The sequence below is a fragment of the Quercus robur genome, chromosome 10 (assembly GCF_932294415.1).
Source record: "Quercus robur chromosome 10, dhQueRobu3.1, whole genome shotgun sequence".
In the NCBI taxonomy this organism is placed as follows: domain Eukaryota; kingdom Viridiplantae; phylum Streptophyta; class Magnoliopsida; order Fagales; family Fagaceae; genus Quercus; species Quercus robur.
The window spans coordinates 15,376,247-15,396,701 of record NC_065543.1 but is presented as its reverse complement, the minus strand read 5'-3'; the positions used below and the strand labels follow the sequence as shown (position 1 = coordinate 15,396,701).

The window sequence follows — 20,455 nt, the reverse complement described above, 5'->3', positions numbered from 1 at the left end:
AAAAGGAAACCAAAATTATCAAGCCATCTATTTCAGCAAGCCTCATCCTGTAAGGCCAACCTATACGTATAAGCAGCTTTGTACAAAGAGATTGAAGGTACGTCTAATGATGATTAAATTGAGCCAAGGCGAGACTCCATTGAGGATGGATAGTAACTCAGAAGATGTTGAAGCTCAATCAAGAGCGTTATACTATGTCGGATTTGGAAGTAGTGCCATCAAGTTGACACAAAATTTAAAGGTTACAATGGTTCCCAAGGCACAACTAAAGAGTAAAATTAAGAGACCACCAGTAGTCCAACAAGAAGAAGTAAAAGAGCTAGAGATGATCGAGTTCGATAACTAGGGCTTGAAATAGGAGTACCATATGGAGTAACAGATTCTAGCCAGGAATCTGAAGAAGAGAGGGAGTATTACCAAGTCCACAAGAAGTCAAAGGTAGTGAAAGTGTTGATGGGCAGAAAAAAAAAGACAAAATAAAAGGCTAAAGTTCAAGAACAAAAGGATAAAAAAACTACAAACTATGCAACTGAAGGAAACGATAGGATCGATTAGTCATCAAATGAACAAAGAAGAAGAGAACCAGGGGATCATAATCATCAACGACTTAAGTGCACTTGAGTGCAAAACAATTTTGTTGCTTCCTCGAATTATGGCACTTCAGGCAGAAAAACCAATCCAAGTTGACGACCAAGGGGCAAGCCTAGTTTTGCCCATGGTATAACATGACTCATCATATTTTAAGGTCCATATGGATGGGAAACCGACGAATTGAGGCTTAATCGATAATCGGGTGGCAATAAACACAAAAAACACACTTGTGGTTTAAAAGTTAGCACTTTATCCACTTAAGGTTCACTCCGTTAAACTTCTATAATCCACCTTTGTACTTTCACCGTTAAAAACACAAAAAACATAACAACAACATAAAAATCAAGGGCTAAAAGCATATTTTTAAAAATGAAGTTTTGGTTCAAGAACATTCTTCCTCTTCATAAGAACATTCTCAACCCTATCAATCCAAATAAAACTGTCAAGGGGATAGAAAAGATTGAGAAAAAAATTTGTAAAGTGTTTAATTTGGTTTTAATTTTTGGTTGCAATGGCTGTGGGTTTATATTTAAAATTTATGGGTTTAATTTTTTGTTTCTGTTCAAGATTTCTGGGTTTAGTTTTTGGTTTGGGTTTAGCTTGTATATTTTGCAAAAGGCTTATGCAGAGTAGAAAACGCTTGTTTTTTGAATACATGTTTAATTACTCAATGAATTTTTCAAAAAATTATGGACGTGTTTCATTTTCAACTACAGCTTCAATTGGAATTGGTTGGTGGAATGGGAGCCTGAGAACTATTATTTGTAAATTGGCTTGGCTTTGGGTTCTACTTCTACAGTTTATCAAATTTTGATTCAAAGAAAAATGATCATCCACGGTGGTCATGTTTAACAGAGGAAAGCATGCTCTTTCCATCCAATGGGAAGTGAGGTTTCGTTTAAACAATCAAGGAAAGGAAAGTTCAAATTCCATTCTTAACATATCCCTGTGCTGTTCCTGGGGCTGGGGGATCTTAAACTCTATACTACATTGTTCAAATACTCTTATATACGTGGACCTATGTACTAGTATACAACTAACAACCCAACAAGCAATCGCTAGCCTTACTTAGATCATCCACAGCCAGATAATCTTGAACATAAACCAAAAATTAAACTCATAAATTTTGAACATAAACCCACAACCATTGCAACCAAAAATTAAATCCAAATCAAACACACCACAAATTTTTTTCTCAATCTTTTCTATTCCCTTGACAGTTTTATTTGGATTGACAGACTTGAAAATGTTATAAAAAGAAAGAATGTTCTTAAGCCAAAACTTCACTACTTTAAAAAATATGCTTTTAGATCTTGATTTTTATGTTTTTGTTATGTTTTTTTACGTTTTTAACGGTGAAAGTACTAAGGTAAGTTATGAAAGCTTAACATAGTGAACCTCAATTGAGAAAAGTGCTAACTTTCAAACCATAGATAGGTAACTTAAATTTCGATCAAATCATAGGTGGGTAAGTTATAACTTGCCCTAAACAAATTCTTTCATAGAGCCATCAGAAAACTAAAAGTTAGAAAGACTTCCTCTTCTAGCAAAAAGGTAATCTCTTCTTAGCCCATATGGGTCACTTTTGCTAGCTAGATGTGTTATCCTATCAATCATTAAATCAGTAAAGAAATGGTAATACTCAATTGTAGGTAACTAACTTGTAAGTAACAGCATAAAATGACAAATGCTATGTGTTGTATATAATAAAAACATAAAAATAATGTGAAGGTAACTACTAATTACCTTTCCTAAACTCCACAAAAGTGAGAGCTTTGTGCACTTGGTAAAACCTATCAGTCGAATGAGGACATCAAATTATCAAAAAAGACAAAGTGAAGATATGAAAATTAAACCAAAATAAGGAACTTGAAGCATGTTTGAACTCCAAAGATCAAAGACCAATGTCACATGTAACAAATAATTTAGTAAAAGGCAAAAATCATTATGATACTTAGCAATTAGCATATTCACAATGTTCCTATCAGGGTGGCAAATGGGTGGGTTTGGGTGCGTTTAGGGTGGGCATAATTGGGTTGGGTATATAAAACCCATTTAACTAATTGCTTCAACTCAAATTCAACCCAATCCAATTATTATGGGTAAACCCCAACCCATCCAGTTACCCAATTATCAAAATTACCAAAATGTTACTAAAGTGAAAATGATTAAAGTATTCTAAAATTTTCAAAAATGACCAAAATACCCCCAAAACCCAAAAAATGACCAAAATACCCTCGAAACCTTAAAATTACCAAAATACCCCAAAAACTCAAAAAATGACCAAAATACCCCTAAAATCCAAAAAATGACTAAAATACTCCCTGAAACCAAAAAATTGACCAAAATACCCCATAAGCCCAAAAAATTATCAAAATACCTCCAAAACCCAAAAAATTACCAAATACCCCCGGAATCCTCAAAATGACAAAAATACCCTCAAAATCCAAAAAAATGACCAAGTACAAGCATACTGTGTCTTTTTTTTTTTTGTTAAGAAATTCTATGACACTCTAATTTTTTATTTGTTTATGATATGCTTAAGATTTCTATTGAAATTAATGTTTCAAAATTCTTTTCCTTACATGTTTGAAGGAAAATAAAGTTATTATACATATGTGTTACTGCTTAAATGGACCACCGTGATTAAAAATATAACAACATATACGGTGACAATTGTAATTTAGTTCGTACATTTTTTTCCTCCAATTTCTCTTGGATGGTTGCTTTAATATGATTAATGATATATATGCCATCGAATCAAAGACAATTAGGACCACCTGATTGATACAATACAGGGTTTTCTTTCGTACACAATAATTTGAGGCCTGCTTAGAAATATTTGGAGGCGATCTATAATGATAAACACATACCTCACTTTATATACTTTGTAAAAAGCTTTCAAGCTCGTCTCCAACAATGTGGAACCCATAATCCACCGTGTAGGAATCCACTTTGTAATTTTTATGAAGATTTGGACTCAACACTTCCAATCAGAAACCAACATCTATTTGCTATTAAAAAGGTCACCTATTAAAATAAAACATGGATCTTGTTTATTCAAAAAGGTAAAAATAAAGTCTGCCTATTCTAAGGTTAATCATCTTCTTCTTTCTCAACCAATATCCTCTTGCATGCCTCATAGCACATGAAAGATATCCCAGCAGCAGGGACCAATTTCACACAACTTGGTCCCAACCCTCTATACAGACCTGGAAGCCCTTCATTTTCAAATATGCTCACGAGAGCATGAAGCATGCTTTGATACTGTCTCCCATTGATAGCTCCAGCAGCCTGCATATGCTTGCGAGCCACCTCAAGTGGGAAAGTTGCAGTACTGGAGATTGCACCAGCTGCTGATCCAATTAAAATTTAACACCACCAACAACCAAAAGTAAAATCTTAAAACCCATAACATTAAAAAAGAAGACGAAAAATAACCTATCCAACAATGTAGCACTTAATAAGCAACAATTGAGTATCTTTGAAATAAAAACATGTAATGAGTCCTCAAAAAGCTTCCATGTTGATAAACATTATGTACAATGTGAAGCTGCAAAGGAACCTTTCCCTTTGAAGACTCACAACAGTCAAATATATACAAATAGTCTTTAAAGTTTACAAAAATGAGTACCTTGAAGTTAGTCAAATCTGGGACTACATAATTAGGCAGCTTTTCATTCACCACAACATATCCACCTGCATCAATATTCCAAATGAATTACAAATGAAGCAAACGAAGTACTTAACGTAGCATAAGCGTTCTTTCTACTTTGCAGTATTTCAGCACACAAAGAGATCTTCAAAGGCCATAGAAACAAATGAATTTTTGCAGCATAATACTTATGTTGGGATAAAAGGTTAAATGTTCAACAAACAAAGAAACGTCCAATGAACCCCACAATCAAATTATTGTATATGCAGGGCTAAATGGCCACACCTTTGTTGGTTTGCAACCAACATAATTAAATTTTTTTAAATATTCCTTTCAATGTTTCAAAATATAATCTTGGGAATACAAGAAGAGTGAAAACTCTTTCTTTATTAGTAAATTACACACATACCCAGTTATAGTTTTGATCCCAGAAAATATAATTTTAGTATATAGTATAATCTAAAATTTGATCATACATTCAGCCATGGAATGCTCAAAATTTCAAACAGGCAGCAACAAAAGTCCTGTACCTTAGGACCCAATTAATTTCAACCATGTGGCTGAATTAATCAATGCATCACAAACCTTATGTAAATTTTATTTCCTCATTTTCTGATTACACTGTACATTGAATTATGGCTTCTTTAAATGTCAAATACCCAAGCGACTTCATTAAAAACACTAAATCTTAAATCTCAAATTCTTATCAAATTAAGTATCCTAACTCATTATCTTATTAAAGGGCAATCTATAGCTATAAGCTTTTGCATCACATACACTCATAAATTGCCGTCTGAATTTGGTCCTCAGAGCATACTCAAGTAGAAAATTGACTACAAACTGAATAAATCATTGAGACAGACTTCCCAAATTGCTTAAATTGAACTCTTCTATGTGACCAACTCTTCCTCATCAATGTCATGATCTCTTTCCTATATTTGGCAACTGAGAAAACAGAGGAAATCATTTTCTTTTTCTTCCAAAAAAAGTAATAAAGTTTGAAATTTTATTTATCAAGAATGGAAAGCTTAACTATCCCATACGATCAAATTACTAAACTAATCTCTTTATATGACACATTTTCTCAAAATCCAAGTTCTTTTCCATCAACAACTCTGACCCAAATGAACAAAACAGAGAAACAAGAGAACAAGTAACAGTGAACCTTGCAATTGAATCTCAAACAAGCAAACTCATACCTTGTAATGCATTTACATATCTATAGAATTTGGAAATGTGAAAGAAATTTGACATCTACTAACTACTTTCACAGATTTAAATTACCAAAAAACAGTTCAGGCAATCGAAATTAGAGAAGATAAAATCGAACAAAATTAGAAGATGTAAACTGTTTGGTAACGGAGAAAACGAAGGAAAGCAAAAGAAGACTTTTGAGTAGCTAAAGAGAGGAACCAAATCCGAGATTTGAAACTTACTGATGAGTGCTGGAGTGACCGGAAAGAGGATAAAGTGAATATTTCGGTAAACAACTCAGAAAACTATTGAAGCTTTGAAGAGTTTTGATGTGTCCGAAGCTGTTGGGTTTCTGACTAAAACATGATTGGAGGCTGAGAAAATGAGGGAAAATGAAAACCCTAAACCCTGAAACGTCTGAGGGTTGGTTTTTTTTTTTTTTTTTTTTTTTTGGAAATGACTGGATTGAATTTGGGTATATTGTTTTTGGGGTTAAATGGGCTTCAATGGGTTTTTAATTAAAACCCAATTATCAGTGGGTCTAATTGGGTTGATGCCCATTTAACCCAACTGATAATTGGGTGGGTTTGGGTTTAATTAGAGTGGGTGGGCAAATGGGTTTTGGCTTTACTTTGCCACCCCTATTCCTATGCTAGGTTACCCAACCTAATCTAGTAATATCATGTAAATTAACAAGCTGGTAATTACAAGTCTTGATATAGATTTGAATTCAGAAAAACAAATAAGTAGAGTTTTGGCCTCCATGTTATACAAGTTTGAGATTGCCACAGCTTGGCTCTAGTTAGATAAATCCAAAGTATGGTAAGCCACCTTCCAATCTAAGGATACAGAAACATAAAAGCAAAAGTCTTCAAAAAATAACACATTGTTCAAAACTTCAAAACCATAATTTAGCAGATGTAATGCAACATGAGGATGAAGATTTACAGAAAAACAAAGAAGAAGCCACGTGATGATCCGTACATGTGACAACTGAAACATCAAAAGATCACTCACTGTTTCATTGGATGTCTTTGGATCCGAATAGACCTATGCTCCATGGTTTTATGGAAGCAGTAGTTTTGTAATTTTTATGAGCTATCTGAAGATGTACAACCACTATACTTCTTAGATTCTTCTTTTGTACATTTATGTCTTTTTTAATAAGATACTTGAATTACCTATCAAGAAAATTAGGAAAACTAGATCAGACAGACCAAAAGGAAAATTTTGTCAACAGTTGTTTTGAATAGAGAGGACGAGCACAAAAAAGATAGTGAATTTTAGTTCACAGATACTGATAACATTATACTTTGATCTTCCACTATTTATCTTTAGTTTTTTCTTTTCTTTTCCTCTTTCCAATACACAATTTTCTAACATTGGTAATCCGCATAACTCATTTTCAAGAGTTTGCTCTGCCCTCCCTGAATAATACAAATACCATATAACAATGTGTATGGACCTTCCAAATCCAATAGAAAAGCAATAAAAACAAAAAAAGGTAATAGATGGTGAAACATGGAATTTCTGAAGGATGAACAAACATCTCAAAATAAAACAGGTTAAAATTTTATAGTAATAATAAAATAAATAAATAAGGTAAAAAGAAGTGCATGTAAAGGTCAAGTAAAGGAATGTTGGATGAATTAATTAAATTTAATCAAGTCAAGATATCCTAGTAACAAAAAACAAGATCACATGATAAATTAAACAAAACTTGACATTTGCATTGCTGCAACCAAAACCATTGTTTCTACAGTGTGTAGAATGCATATCCCTCACTTGGATAAGACGGCTGCTTAACAGAATGTAAGTGAAAACTGACGTGAAATAATAGAGAAAGAAAAATAAATGAAGCTTCTCTGTCAATCTGACTGATGTGAAGGAATATATAACGCAATCCTTCAAAGAAGTCATACACAAGGCTTCACTCTTTATGTCATTGAAAGGGGGGGGGGGGGGGTGTGAAGTCTACAAAACTGGCCCATCCGTGTCTTTGTATCACATCTACTTCCTACAACCAGCTAAACAATTTAGGCCCCTGGCCCTCCACACTTATGAACTCAGCACTAGCTCCTCCTCTTCCATCTCCTTGACTGCTCTTATGAGACCCTTTGTGATTCCATTGAGGTGCAATCCTTTCTCTTTCATTTCCTCTAGCAGCTTCTCTGCTGGTTCCCAATCTAAAGCCTTTAGACAAAGAGATTGGATCAACTTATTGTAATCATCAACATTAGGTTGAACGCCAAAATCCTTCATCTCAGCCAACAACTTCAAAGCCTTGTCAAACTCTTCAAGTTTACAATACCCACGAATGAGTGTATGGTAAGTCATAGGGGTCAGTTTAGAATGCTTCTTTTTTGCTTCTGACAAGAGTTTACAAGCCTCCTCCATCTGACCACCATTTGTGTAACCACTCATGATGACAGTATATGTGTACACATCCGGTTTCAATCCCCTACTCTCCATCAGCTTCTTAATCTGTATAGCTTCTCCCAGATCCCCAGCCTTGGAATATCCACTGATAATTGAATTGAAAACTACATTTCCAGGGGGCGGACCCTCTGTGATCATCTTAGAAAGCAACTGTTTTGCCCCATCGACATCTTTCATCCTACACAAACCATGAATGACAGTAGAAAACGGCTTAATTGCATATTTCCGTGCTCCTCCTGAAAAATCATCCAACATCTCCAAAGCCAATTTCACAGTTTCATCCTCTCTACAGAGTGAACTGATCAAAAAATTAACAGAAGATCGAGGAGTAATTTGGTTCTTCTCCTTCGCAAATAAATATACTGAATGGGCATCCTTAGCCTTCCTCCCCTTACAAAGCCAAGATATGATCTTACCCACTTTCTCATTCTCAGGCAAACTTCCCTCATCAAGCATCTTTTCACAAACAGACCAAGCCCAGCCAAACATTGATCGCCTAGATAGTGCTTCAATCGTGAAATAATATGTATCAACATTTGGGACACACCCAAAATCCCCAAACTTGTTAAATACCTCCAAACTCGCCTTCCCTTTTCCCAATTTCGATAACAAAGCTATCAACTGATTGAGAATCTCCACATTCAACACACCATTCTCTTTCTCACCTATCTCCTTAATCAAATCCCACAAAGCATATGCATCTTTCTTCTTAAGTTCACGACAAATTGCCCACACTAGCACATCCACCACACAGGTAGTCACCTTAAACTCAGATTTCTTCTTTAAACCCCACTTGAAAAACCTAATCAAATTCTCACCCAAAACAAGTGGGGTTTCCAGAACTTTCACCACAAACTCCTCATGTAGAGTCAAACCCATGTCATCAAGAGCTGACTCTAAAGACCCATCAACACTACTCTGCAATAACGACAACACATTCTCCAACTGCTCCACATTAATCTCATAAACCTCCTCCTTTTCATCCCCATTTTCCTCCCCAGTGGCAAAAGTATCAAACTGGGAATCACCAGATTGGTCTGAGACCCCGAAAATCTCATCCCCATCCCCAGGGACAAAACTATCCGACTGGGTATCCCTATTTTCATCAATACCAACTAAACCTTGCTTAGAAACCCCATGAATCTCAGAATTCTCCAACTGGGTATCACCATTTTCAACAAAACCCACTGAGGACTCCTCAGAATCAGTGGGTTTTGTTGAGGTCTGAGAGTAGAACCTGGGGTTTTGGCAAATAAATAATCTTTTGGGAAAACCTCAATTTGTTGAGAAAACAGGGAATTCAGACTCAGTTTGTGTTTGAGTTATAGAAGATGAAGAAGCAGGTACCTTGTGTTTCGGGTTTTGAGTTGCATAGAACCTCCTCCATACTCCTCCACCTTGTCTGGACGACACAGCATCTCTTGCCACCACCACCGACCTCCACATCCTCTCTCTCTCTCTCTCTCTCTCTCCCTCTAAGAAAGATGTTCAGTATCAGTGTTTACACTTACCCTACAAATCAAGCAGGTTATTTTAATACAGATGGGGGGCACGTGGCAAGTAACAAATCTAACGGTAGAAAATAAAACAACACGTTACAAAATTCTTAATTGCTCGCACCTTTTAGCAATCTCCTTGCAAACCCACCGGAGCCACCACTGATGCAACAACGCCTTTGAGCAAACAGGATGGAGCCATTGGAGATGATGCGTCTTACAACGACTTTGCAGCGAATAGGACAGAGCCATCGGAAACGATGGCAAAGGCGCAGGACTTGCCTTGAACTTTTATTGATGGTGGGATTTATCTGTGAATTCTCATGCCTGAAACTCACATCAAATCTGATCCAATTCTCCAAAACCACCATCTATAAAAATAAAAAAGCACCATTATCAACCCATCAACCACCCACAACGCATATTCATTCTACCCATATTCGCAAATCTAGAGAAACCAAACCCACATTAAAAAAAACCCAGCCTCTGCCGTCGAACCAAACGGCCCAACTTATCTAGTTTCGCTCTACCGCAAGCTCATCGGAGGACCTCCGTTTCGTGCGCCACTGCCGGACCTAGCTAGCCTCGACGGCGTCAACGCTCTAGCCACAACACTCACCGCCACATCAGTCCCAACTGCCACAGTTTCTTGGGTGTGTCCTTCGCAGTCGCACGCAACCAAACTGCAACAAAAAATTTCCAGCATGTTTTGAACTGAACACCTCTGATGCTCAGACTATGAGAGTGCTGACGGGAGAAAGAGGAAAAGAAGGGATAAAGAGAGAAAAATTTTTTTTTTTTGAGAGAATGACATGGCATATTTTTAGCCTTTAGGTTGTTTATAGTGTCTTTCGGGGTTTTTTAAAAAAATAACTATAAAACACAAACAATATTATTAGTTAGACAACGTTTGAAACTAATTTGGTTTCTAACAATTCGAGTCCAGATGACTCGATTTTCATCTCCACGTAGGCCTGGAAATCGAGTCCATTAGACTCGGTTTCTGTACATGGAAATCGAGTCTAATGGACTCGGTTTCTGTACATAGAAATCGAGTCCATTAGACTCGATTTCCGTTCGTAGAAATCGAGCACCCAGTACTCGGTTTTCTTCATTCAACGCACCGACATGAAATCACCAAGGAAGAACACGTGAATGAACACTCACATGCTCTGTTTTACTCTCCACAAAACAGAGCATGTGAGTAGAGATTAAGAATTTCTTTTTATATTGTACCCTTTCAAATATATATAAATATTTTTTCATTTTCATATCCAGACATGCAAGGAAAAAATTCGGGCTTCTTGAAAAATACAATAACAAGAGCCTGCCAAAGCCTCAATTTCATTGCTGCTATAAGCATGTTGCAGCACCTGAGAACACGAGGCAATAACAAGACTATTTTTGTCTCTAATTACGACCCCAATACCTGACTTATTATCACCTACAAAAATGGCTGTGTCAAAATTGATTTTTGCATAATTTTCCAGTGGAGCTTGCAACTTGCATTTGGGATGGATTTGCCATTCCTGTATCGATGACTGGGCTGTAAAAAACTCGGAATACCTGTCCTTGGCCTGCTGAGAGATCAGATGCAGTGGAATGGCCGATTGCTGGAGACGGACTTGGTTTCTTTGTGACCAAATCTCTACTCACATGCTCTGTTTTGTGGAGAGTAAAACAGAGCATGTGAGTGTTCATTCACGTGTTCTTCCTTGGTGATTTCATGTCGGTGCGTTGAATGAAGAAAACCGAGTACTGGGTGCTCGATTTCTATGAACGGAAATCGAGTCTAATGGACTCGATTTCTATGTACAGAAACCGAGTCCATTAGACTCGATTTCCATGTACAGAAACCGAGTCTAATGGACTCGATTTCCAGGCCTACGTGGAGATGAAAATCGAGTCCTCTGGACTCGAATTGTTAGAAACCAAATTAGTTTCAAACGTTGTCTAACTAATAATATTGTTTGTGTTTTATAGTTATTTTTTAAAAAAAATCCCTGTCTTTCATCTATATTAAAATGGGAGAGTTTTAAACGGGAGGTCTGGAGTCGTTATATTTTTCAAATTTTAAGTTTTTCTTACTTAGTCAAAACTAAGTTTTTCCTTTGTAAACTATTAAGCTAGTTTTTATTTATTTTAGGTTGGATTGCCTAATCAATACTTACTAGGGTTATCAAATTTTTTTTTTTTTTGAAAATTAGGGTTATTAAATTATTAATAATATATTTAATATTTAAAATAAATAAATATATTAATATATAGAGATGGTATGATGCGGTTTATGCGATTTATGCGGTTTTCTTATTATAAAACTACAAATTGCATTGCACCATACGAGAGTGCACGGTTACTTGCGATGCGATTATGCTATTTTATGTGTGATTTTTACAGTTTGGTGAATCCCTCTATAGGAGCATAGAGTGGAACAAAGGAAATTTTATTCCACAAAGAAACATTCACTTTAAGACTGTTGTAAAAACGGAAGTTTTAATACCAATTTGTTGAGAATAGCAGAAGCATGAATATCAATTTGTTGTGTGTGTATCCAAATAACAGTGGGCTTATGTAGAATAGAAATAGAAAGACAAAAGAAACAATCACACGGGAACACAAGGATTTACGTGGTTCGGCTTTTGGCCTACGTCCACGGGTGGCGTCAAGGAGAAAGTTTCACTAACAAAAGAAAGAGATTACAAAGGTGGTACCAAAATACTCTCAAAAACCCCAAAACCCATATCCCAAATACACCCAAAAGAGCTCTCAATCACCATAGCACATGACTAGAGAAAACCTAAATTTCTCTCTCAAAACAAAGCACGGCTTAGAACTTTAAAATAATATGCGGTTGACTTTGATCACTTATCAATCAATTGCCGCATGACAAACATATTTATACAAAGTATAAGTCGGATAGGGTATATTATTTGAGAGCATATCACAAAGCCGGCTATACAAGTCCTAATATAACTAAGATTTGGTTTACAAATCCTTCCAAGACAAGGACTGCGCGCTCTCACGTGCACTGTTCAAGCCACTAATCATAACAAAGACATTTGTCAGAACCAAATCTTGAACTTTTGCCATTTCATTAATTGTGACATTCAATTGAATAACCATCACCGATTTTTTTACCACACTGGTGTTGTTGGTAACCAACCGTCTCCTTCATCACAGTCAAGTTATTTGTTGAAAAATGAGTGTCGTTTTGCAAATTGTCTTCTTCTTGTTGAGCAGGGCAAATAATTTGCGTCACACTCTTTGGTCAACTAGGCTGGGCCCGAAGCTGAGGGTCATATTGATGGAATTAGATCTTGTACTTAGCCTAAAACGGTCTTTTTCATCATGACCTAGTTTGCCACATCCATAACAAAATCCATGACATGAAAAATCACCTTTAAGGGAACAAAACTTGCCACTAGCAAGGAAGACTCTCCCACAACGCCCTACACTACATGAAGCCAAAACATGAGGGAAGGAAATTAAGTAAAAAAAAAAAACATTGAAAATTGAAATAACTAGAGATATGTTTGCCAAGCAAATTTTTTTCTTCTTTAACATTTAAAACCTCTACAAAAGCCCTTTTTTTTTTGTGTTGGGAAAAATACTTTCAAAACCTCTTTTTACTCATTTTGAAAACATATTTTAAAAATTTTATACTAAACAAGCCTTAAAACTCCTAACAAAATTCTGAGAAAGCCACTTGTCATGCCATAAGTTGAGAGGGTTATGATTCTAGATTGGCCATCACGTTCCTTTCATAAAGACCTCCTTTTCCTTTTTTTAATAGCAAACCAAGTTCATGAGCAAAGACGAATTGCCAACCTTGTACTAAGAAAAATACAATTAGGAATGTATTTCTTTCTTAACACCTAGACCTACTACGCATCCCTTCCATGATGAAACCTCCAATTTATTGATTTAGCTTGGCGAAAAGAGACAAATTTTGACTCTTTGTAGCCATTAACCCCAGTTCCCACCTTTAGCTTTTGGATTGGTGATTTTTCCCTGATGGGCTTTATGAAGTTTGCACATCATAGTTGAAGAAGGAAGCCCACAAGAAATTCTTAGTAGCCTTATCATGTTAGAGACCCCATGGCCCAAAAGGTCCAAATCCACTATAAGTTCATGTACTTGTAAAACAAGTAAATGGGTAGTTTGGGGTTAGCATAGCTGCTTAGGGTTCTATAATATATTTACCCTACATCATTTTCATTGTAACACGAGCTTAAAATCAAAGACATAGGCATCAATGACTTTATGCTGTAGTGGTAAAGTCATTGATGCTGCCAGGCCTAACCATATCAAGTTTTTGTCTTGCTTTCACTTCTTGCTTTTCTCTTTTTCAGTCTCTCAGTCACTAAAACAGCTTTAACAAACAACATCTAGATCCTTACTTGGGAGAAGATCATATCGCATAACACAATTTGAGATGGCAGAGACAATAGCCTTGATAAGAGCATCCCCATCCAAGAATTGTATCCTATCCTATTTTATCATCTCAAAAAGCTACTTTATTAATTATACCATACTATGTTACAATACTCTAGCATCCTATACAACATATTAAAATAATATTTCTACACAATAAAATAATATATCCCAAAACCCAAATAAAAACAAAAACCCGAAACCCAAATCACCTCTGCAACCACCTGCTATCACTACCACCCTGAAGAACATACCCAAACAGATTTTTATCTCCAAACTCAGTGCCAAAACTGATTTTTATCAGTTTAAAGACAAAGTCATCTTCAAGCACATATAGAAGCTTCCTCTAAGTATACCCATCCATAATGTTGTTTTCTTGAAACCCCAGTCACAAACTCATGGCCATTGAAACCCAGAAACCTCAACCACCGAAACTCATGGCCACGCTACCACCATCACCACGGCAACCCCCCACCTTCACCACCATAAACCCACATATGACCCATAATAAAAACTCCACCCCTTCCACCACCACGACAACAACCCCCAACTCCACCACCATGAACCCACAAAAAAAAAAAAATCAAGTCAAAATTTACACAAAAGAAACCCACCTCTACCACAACCCACATTTGCCATGCCGCACCCACATCTGCCACACCTCATCCACCTTTGCCACGACCCACCGATCTCACCATGCCGTGACCTTGCAGAAAAAAACACCACTATCGTGACCTTGCCATGCTGAGATCCACCACAAACAGGCCACCACTACACACCGAGAGAAACAAGGAGTGGGAGATGAAGAGACAGAGTTGGAGTGAGGGAGAGAGGACTGAAGGAGAGAGAGAATCACTGAAGGAGGAAAGAGGATTGAAAAACATAGAAAATAAAGAGAGAGAGGATTGAATAAAAAACTATTATTTAGTTTTACAATTGTGCTAAGTGCGATTCTACATTTAGAATCACACCGTAGCACAATTGCAAATTTTTTTGCAATAGTAAGGTTTTGCAAGACCGGCTGTTAGGGAGTTTTAGGACTTAAAATGCTAAATACTACCAATATCTGGCATATGTCATTCCTACATTGAATGCTCTAAGAACCATTACACTTGTAAAGGATAAGTGGTGGGCCTTCCAGCCTTGTAGTCTACTCAACCAAATAGTGAATGCTTTGAAAATTTTTCTAATCTACTTAAGCAAAAATTAGTAGGTTGTGAAAGAAAAAAAAAATGCAAGAAGGCTAGGCCATACCTAGAGGCATTTACTTCAAAATTATTATGGATCAAAATATTTAAAATGATTGAAATTGTTTAGGATATTTTGATTTTCCAAAATTTGCCATTTTTAAAGCAATATTCTTCTTAAATGAATTCCTTCTATTTTAATTTGAAACAACTTTTTTAATTTTTTTAAAATATTTTTTATACAAGATAAAAATTCTACTCTAACTCAATCTAAGTGTATATGTATGTAAAACTTCCTCTTGAAAACAAGAACCTTGGCTCTTGCCTCCCATACCTCACAAATACTTATACTTATGAAGTGACCACCATACCAAAGGTGCACGGTGGTAACAACTTTCTTAATACATACCTAAAGTTTCTTTTGTGAAGCCATCTTTTGATTTCTTTCCTTAATAAACTAAACTCAATTTTCTTATAACTTAACCTTTTATGTGTTTGTTTGAACACTGACTTCCTACATTCTTTGATGTTGTTTTTTACAGCTTATTTGGGAGAAAGGAACAGGAGGAAATAAAAGAATTTTTTAAAAACAATTATTTATATTACCTTGTTTCAAAGTTCAATAGGAGGGATGTTCTAAACCCAAAAAAAAAAGGTTTGGGGATGTTTCATTCCTTTCTCTTATCAACCAATTTTCAATCACTCAAAAATTGTGAAAAATTAGAGGAAATGAAATGTGTTCTAATAAAATTTTGATTGAAGTCCCATAAATATAATACCACCCTCTCCCCCCCCCCCCCCCCTTTTGTCCCTTAAAGGCCTATACCCCTATTTAATTATTTTCCAATTTTAGTCTTACCCATTTGGTTGCCATGTTGGGCGATTGAAAATGTCTCGAGCAAAGAGTTGGGGACAACTCAACAACGATTGGCTAATTTTAGGGTCAACCATTTGGCTAAAAATTTGTTAATTTTGTATTAGGTTTATGGTAATTGTTGAATTTGACAATATTTGGTTGCCATTTGGTTTTTGAAACCTAAGAAGTTAGTAGAGATTTTCTTTGGAATGCAAGTGAAGTAGTTTTGTGAATTACCATTATGAATTAAAAAAAAAAAAACTATGTATTAACCCAAATCAAAATTCAACCAAAGCTATAAGAGTGATTTGTGACGGGAAATTTAAAAAATACAACACCAAAAAAAAAAAATCAACCTAAATTAGAGTTATAAGAAAGAACAAAAATCGAGAGAGAGAGAGAGAGAGAGAGAGAGAGAGAGTTACATTTTTTGTGTGGAAAAAATATGGATTAAATGGAATAAATGATATCAAATTTATACAAAATAAGATAGGGAGAAGAAGAGTCAACATATAAGAAATAGGAAATGATGAAGGAAGTTTAATGATAAAGTAAAGAGTAGTAGGGAGATAAAGAGACAGAGAGAGAGAGGAAAGATTGGAGGAAGAGAAGAAGAGTTTTTATTTATTTTTTTTATTTTAGAATAGGAAGACAAAAAGTTTAAATACTCAATTTTAACAATTACTTGAAATTAGAAAGAAGAAAACGAAAAGTTGAAATCAATTTGGGTAGCTAAATATAGTTAAACATTTGCATTTAATGAATAGTAATATTTGTAATGAATGGTCAAAAATGTGCATATATCTACTAAATCGATAATGAATTATTCAATTTTAGCAATCACTTGAAATTAGAAAGAAGAAAATGAAAAGTTTAAATTAATTTGGGTAGCTGAATAGTCAAATATTTGCATCTAAAACAAATGAATAGTAACATGTTGAATAGTAATGGAGTTTATTAACAAGTTTGTTCATGAACTATATTTAATTATTATATATAAAAAAATATAAAAATCAAATAGGAACTTTATTTTTATAAAAAGCATAACGTGGCTGATAAGGTGGCTTAACATGTGCCTTTGTGTTAGAACTCCTTTCCCTCTCCCTTGTGTGTGTGTGTTTGTTTCTAAAAAAAAAAAAAAAAGGGAAATTGTCTCACATTGCTTAAGAGAGTGTGTTGTGTGTAGTGTGTAGTATAACTTGCCCCACCATCTCTTAAAAGTTATTATGGCTATTGAGTGGAGTTGTGGTATGCTTTTGTGTTAAAACCATTTTCCCTCTCCCTTGTATGTGTGTGTTTGTTTCTCCAAAAAAAAAAAAAAAAAAAAAAATCTACGTCTCATCTTTCATATATAATATATATTGATATAGATTGTCACCAGGGCTCTACGTTAGTATAAATATTTAATTTTAGTGATTTTGTTTGTCACATCATACTTTACCATCCATCAGTTGATGGCATGAACATTTTTTTTACACATGCTTAAAAAGTTTAGGACTAAATTGAAATATTTAAAAGATTAGTAACTATTTGAAAACATGAACTAAATGTATAAATAAACATTTATTTAATTGATTAAAAGAAAAAGGAAAAGTATCCTAACATTTCTTCTTAAAGGTAAGTTATATGCAGGCTTTTCAACTAGTTTGAATTCTAAGAGAGAAGCAAAGAGACAAATAAACTTTGTCTACCAGCAAAGGTATTAACTATTAAGGGTAAACAAAATTTTAGATTTATTGAGAGTTGAGACTCAACTTGGTCCAACAGCCCACAATACCAGAAGTTTTTCCTAGACTACCGACTAGCCAACATCAAGAAATTGAGTGGAGCATGCACTTCTAGATCTAGCCAAGCAAGTATCTGTAACCATCATTTCAATCTTTGATGAGTGCAATGATAGAACATTGAAACATAAGATGAACAAGAAGGCACTAGTAGGTTCCTCATCTCATTCTCATGAGGCCACTTAGGCAAAACACCTTTATAAATGTGGCCCAATGGTCAGGATATTATGTGACACTCAACTGATGCCCCGAAAGATCAGTTGGGACTCCATTTGTAAATCAACAATGTTACACAAAGGAAAACAAATTTCACCAACTTTTTACATGATTTGTTAAGATACTATATTGTAATTAGTGTAATATCATTTTGATTAATATCATTATTAACATCACTTTTATTATATACCAATCACAAGAATATATTGAAAAAATATTGTGAAATTTATTGTATATTATAAAAAAATGACCTTACGCATTGCACAACCAGCAAAAATTGGATTCAGTGTTTCTTTGCCTACCCTTTTCTCTTTCTCAAATTCACAATACCAAAGAAGTATATAAAGCTAAAAACATTGTGAATACATCTCTGTTAAGTGGAAGTCCATTGGTAGACACATTCAAATTTGTAGCCATATATATATATATATATATATATATATATATAGTTTTGATATAAACTCAAATTTTTATTAAAAAAAATTACGTATTAACCCAAACCAAAATTCAACCAAAGCTATAAGAGTGATTTATGATGGGAAATTTAAAAAATACAACACAAATAAATAAAATAAAATAACCATCAACCTAAATTAGAGTTATAAGAAAGAAAAAAAATAAAGAGAGAGAGAGAGAGAGAGAGAGAGAGACTTACAGTTTTATGTGAAAAAAAATATGGAATAAATGATATCAAATTTATACAAAATAAGATAGGGAGAAGAAGAGTGAACATATAAGAAATAGGAAATGATGAAGGAAGTTTAATGGTAAAGTAAAGAGTAGTAGGGAGATAAAGAGGTAAAGAGAGAGAGGAAAGATTGGAGGAAGAGAAGAAGAGTTTTTATTTTTATTTATTTTTTTATTTTAGAATAGGAAGACGAAAAGTTTAAATATTCAATTTTAACAATTACTTGAAATTAGAAAGAAGAAAACTAAAGGTTGAAATCAATTTGGGTAGCTGAATATAGTTAAAGATTTGCATTTAATGAATAGTAATATTTGTAATGAATAGTCAAACATGTGCATATATCTACTAAAAAGATAATGAATTATTTAATTTTAACAATCACTTGAAATTAGAAAGAAGAAAATGAAAAGTTGAAATCAATATGGGTAGCTGAATAGTCAAATATTTGCATTTAAAACAAATGAATATTAATATGTTGAATAGTAATGGGGTTTATTAACAAGTTTGTCTATGAACTATATTTATTTATTTTATATAAAAAAAATAGAAAAATCATATAGCAACTTTATTTTTATAAAAAGTATAACGTAACTGATAAGGTGGCTCAACATGAGTATAATAATATTAAATTTTACGTCTCATCTTTTATATATAATATATATTGATATAGATTGTCACCAGGACTCCATGTTAGTATAAATATTTAATTTTAGTGATTTTGTTTGTCACATCATACTTTACCATCCATCAGATGATGGCATGAACATTTTCTTTTCACATGCTTAAAAAGTTTAGAACTAAATTGAAATATTTGAAAGATTAGTAACTATTTGAAAACATGAACTGAATGTATAAATAAACATTTATTTAATTGATTAAAAGAAAACGGAAAAGTATCCTAACATTTCTTCTTAATGGTAAGTTATATGCATTATTAATGATTCATATATTTTGAATATATCATCTTACCTTTAATTTTATGAGAAAGTGACATGTCACTAGGGCTGTAATCGGTTCGGTTCAGTCGGTTTTTTTTATCCGGCCAACCGAAATCGAAATTTTTGGTTTTTAAAAGTCTCAACCGAAACCGACCGAAATAGTTGAAAAACCATCAGTTTCGGTTGGTTTTTCAGTTGGTCTCGGTTTTTGGGCCTGGAGTTTGGGTCAATTGGGCCTTCAGTTTTTTTTTTCAAAAATTTTCTGTTTGGTTTTTTTTTTTTAAAAAAAATGCAGTATTCAGGCCTCTAGCCTCTTATTTTATGGCCCTTTTATGCTCTAATTAAGTCTTTTTTAGAAATCTGTTTTGGGCATTTGTTAGGAACCAGTTGTGGCCCAGATTTGGGCCTTCTCTATTTTGGCAATGGCCATCTTTGGGCCTTTTTTAGCTTTCTGTTTTGGCCCTTTTGGCCCAGATTCGAGCCTTTCCTATTTTGGCCATTTTTGGGCCTTTTTACACATGCATTTTACAAACAAGAAAAAAATCACAACTTGCTTTTCATTTGAAATTTTTTATAACTTTCTTTTGCTCAACATAAATCTAGAAATACACATTATAGCAGATTCTTCACAAAAAAAAAAAAAAAATCCTGTTACAAATTCATAAATCCAAAAATACAACACATATAGCAGATTTATAAATCACAACCTATCATAAATTCATAACCTTCTTTAGAGCTTCTATTATACTCATAATACACATCACATATTCATAAATCCAAAAATAACCTGTCAACATGATATAACCTGTCCACAATACATTTGCACAAGCACAACCTGTCAAAATAGATTCACAAGTCCAGAAATAATCTAGAGCAAAAAATTGCTCTAGTGCTCAATGCCTCAAACTATTCTGTAACTTGTTACAAGCACCCATCAAATACAAACAAGATTAAAAAATAAATTGTACAAGTCAAAA

The 20,455-nt window shown here is 34.3% G+C and overlaps 1 protein-coding gene across 1 annotated transcript; it reads right to left on the bottom strand.

The window, feature by feature from the left end:
- Positions 1 to 7,142: 7,142 nt before the first annotated feature.
- Positions 7,143 to 9,154, bottom strand: LOC126704416 (pentatricopeptide repeat-containing protein At3g02650, mitochondrial-like; the record flags this gene model as incomplete). Its single annotated transcript, XM_050403427.1, has 1 exon — positions 7,143 to 9,154. A coding segment is annotated over one exon (1,656 nt), but the record flags the coding sequence as incomplete, so codon positions are not given.
- Positions 9,155 to 20,455: the final 11,301 nt, after the last annotated feature.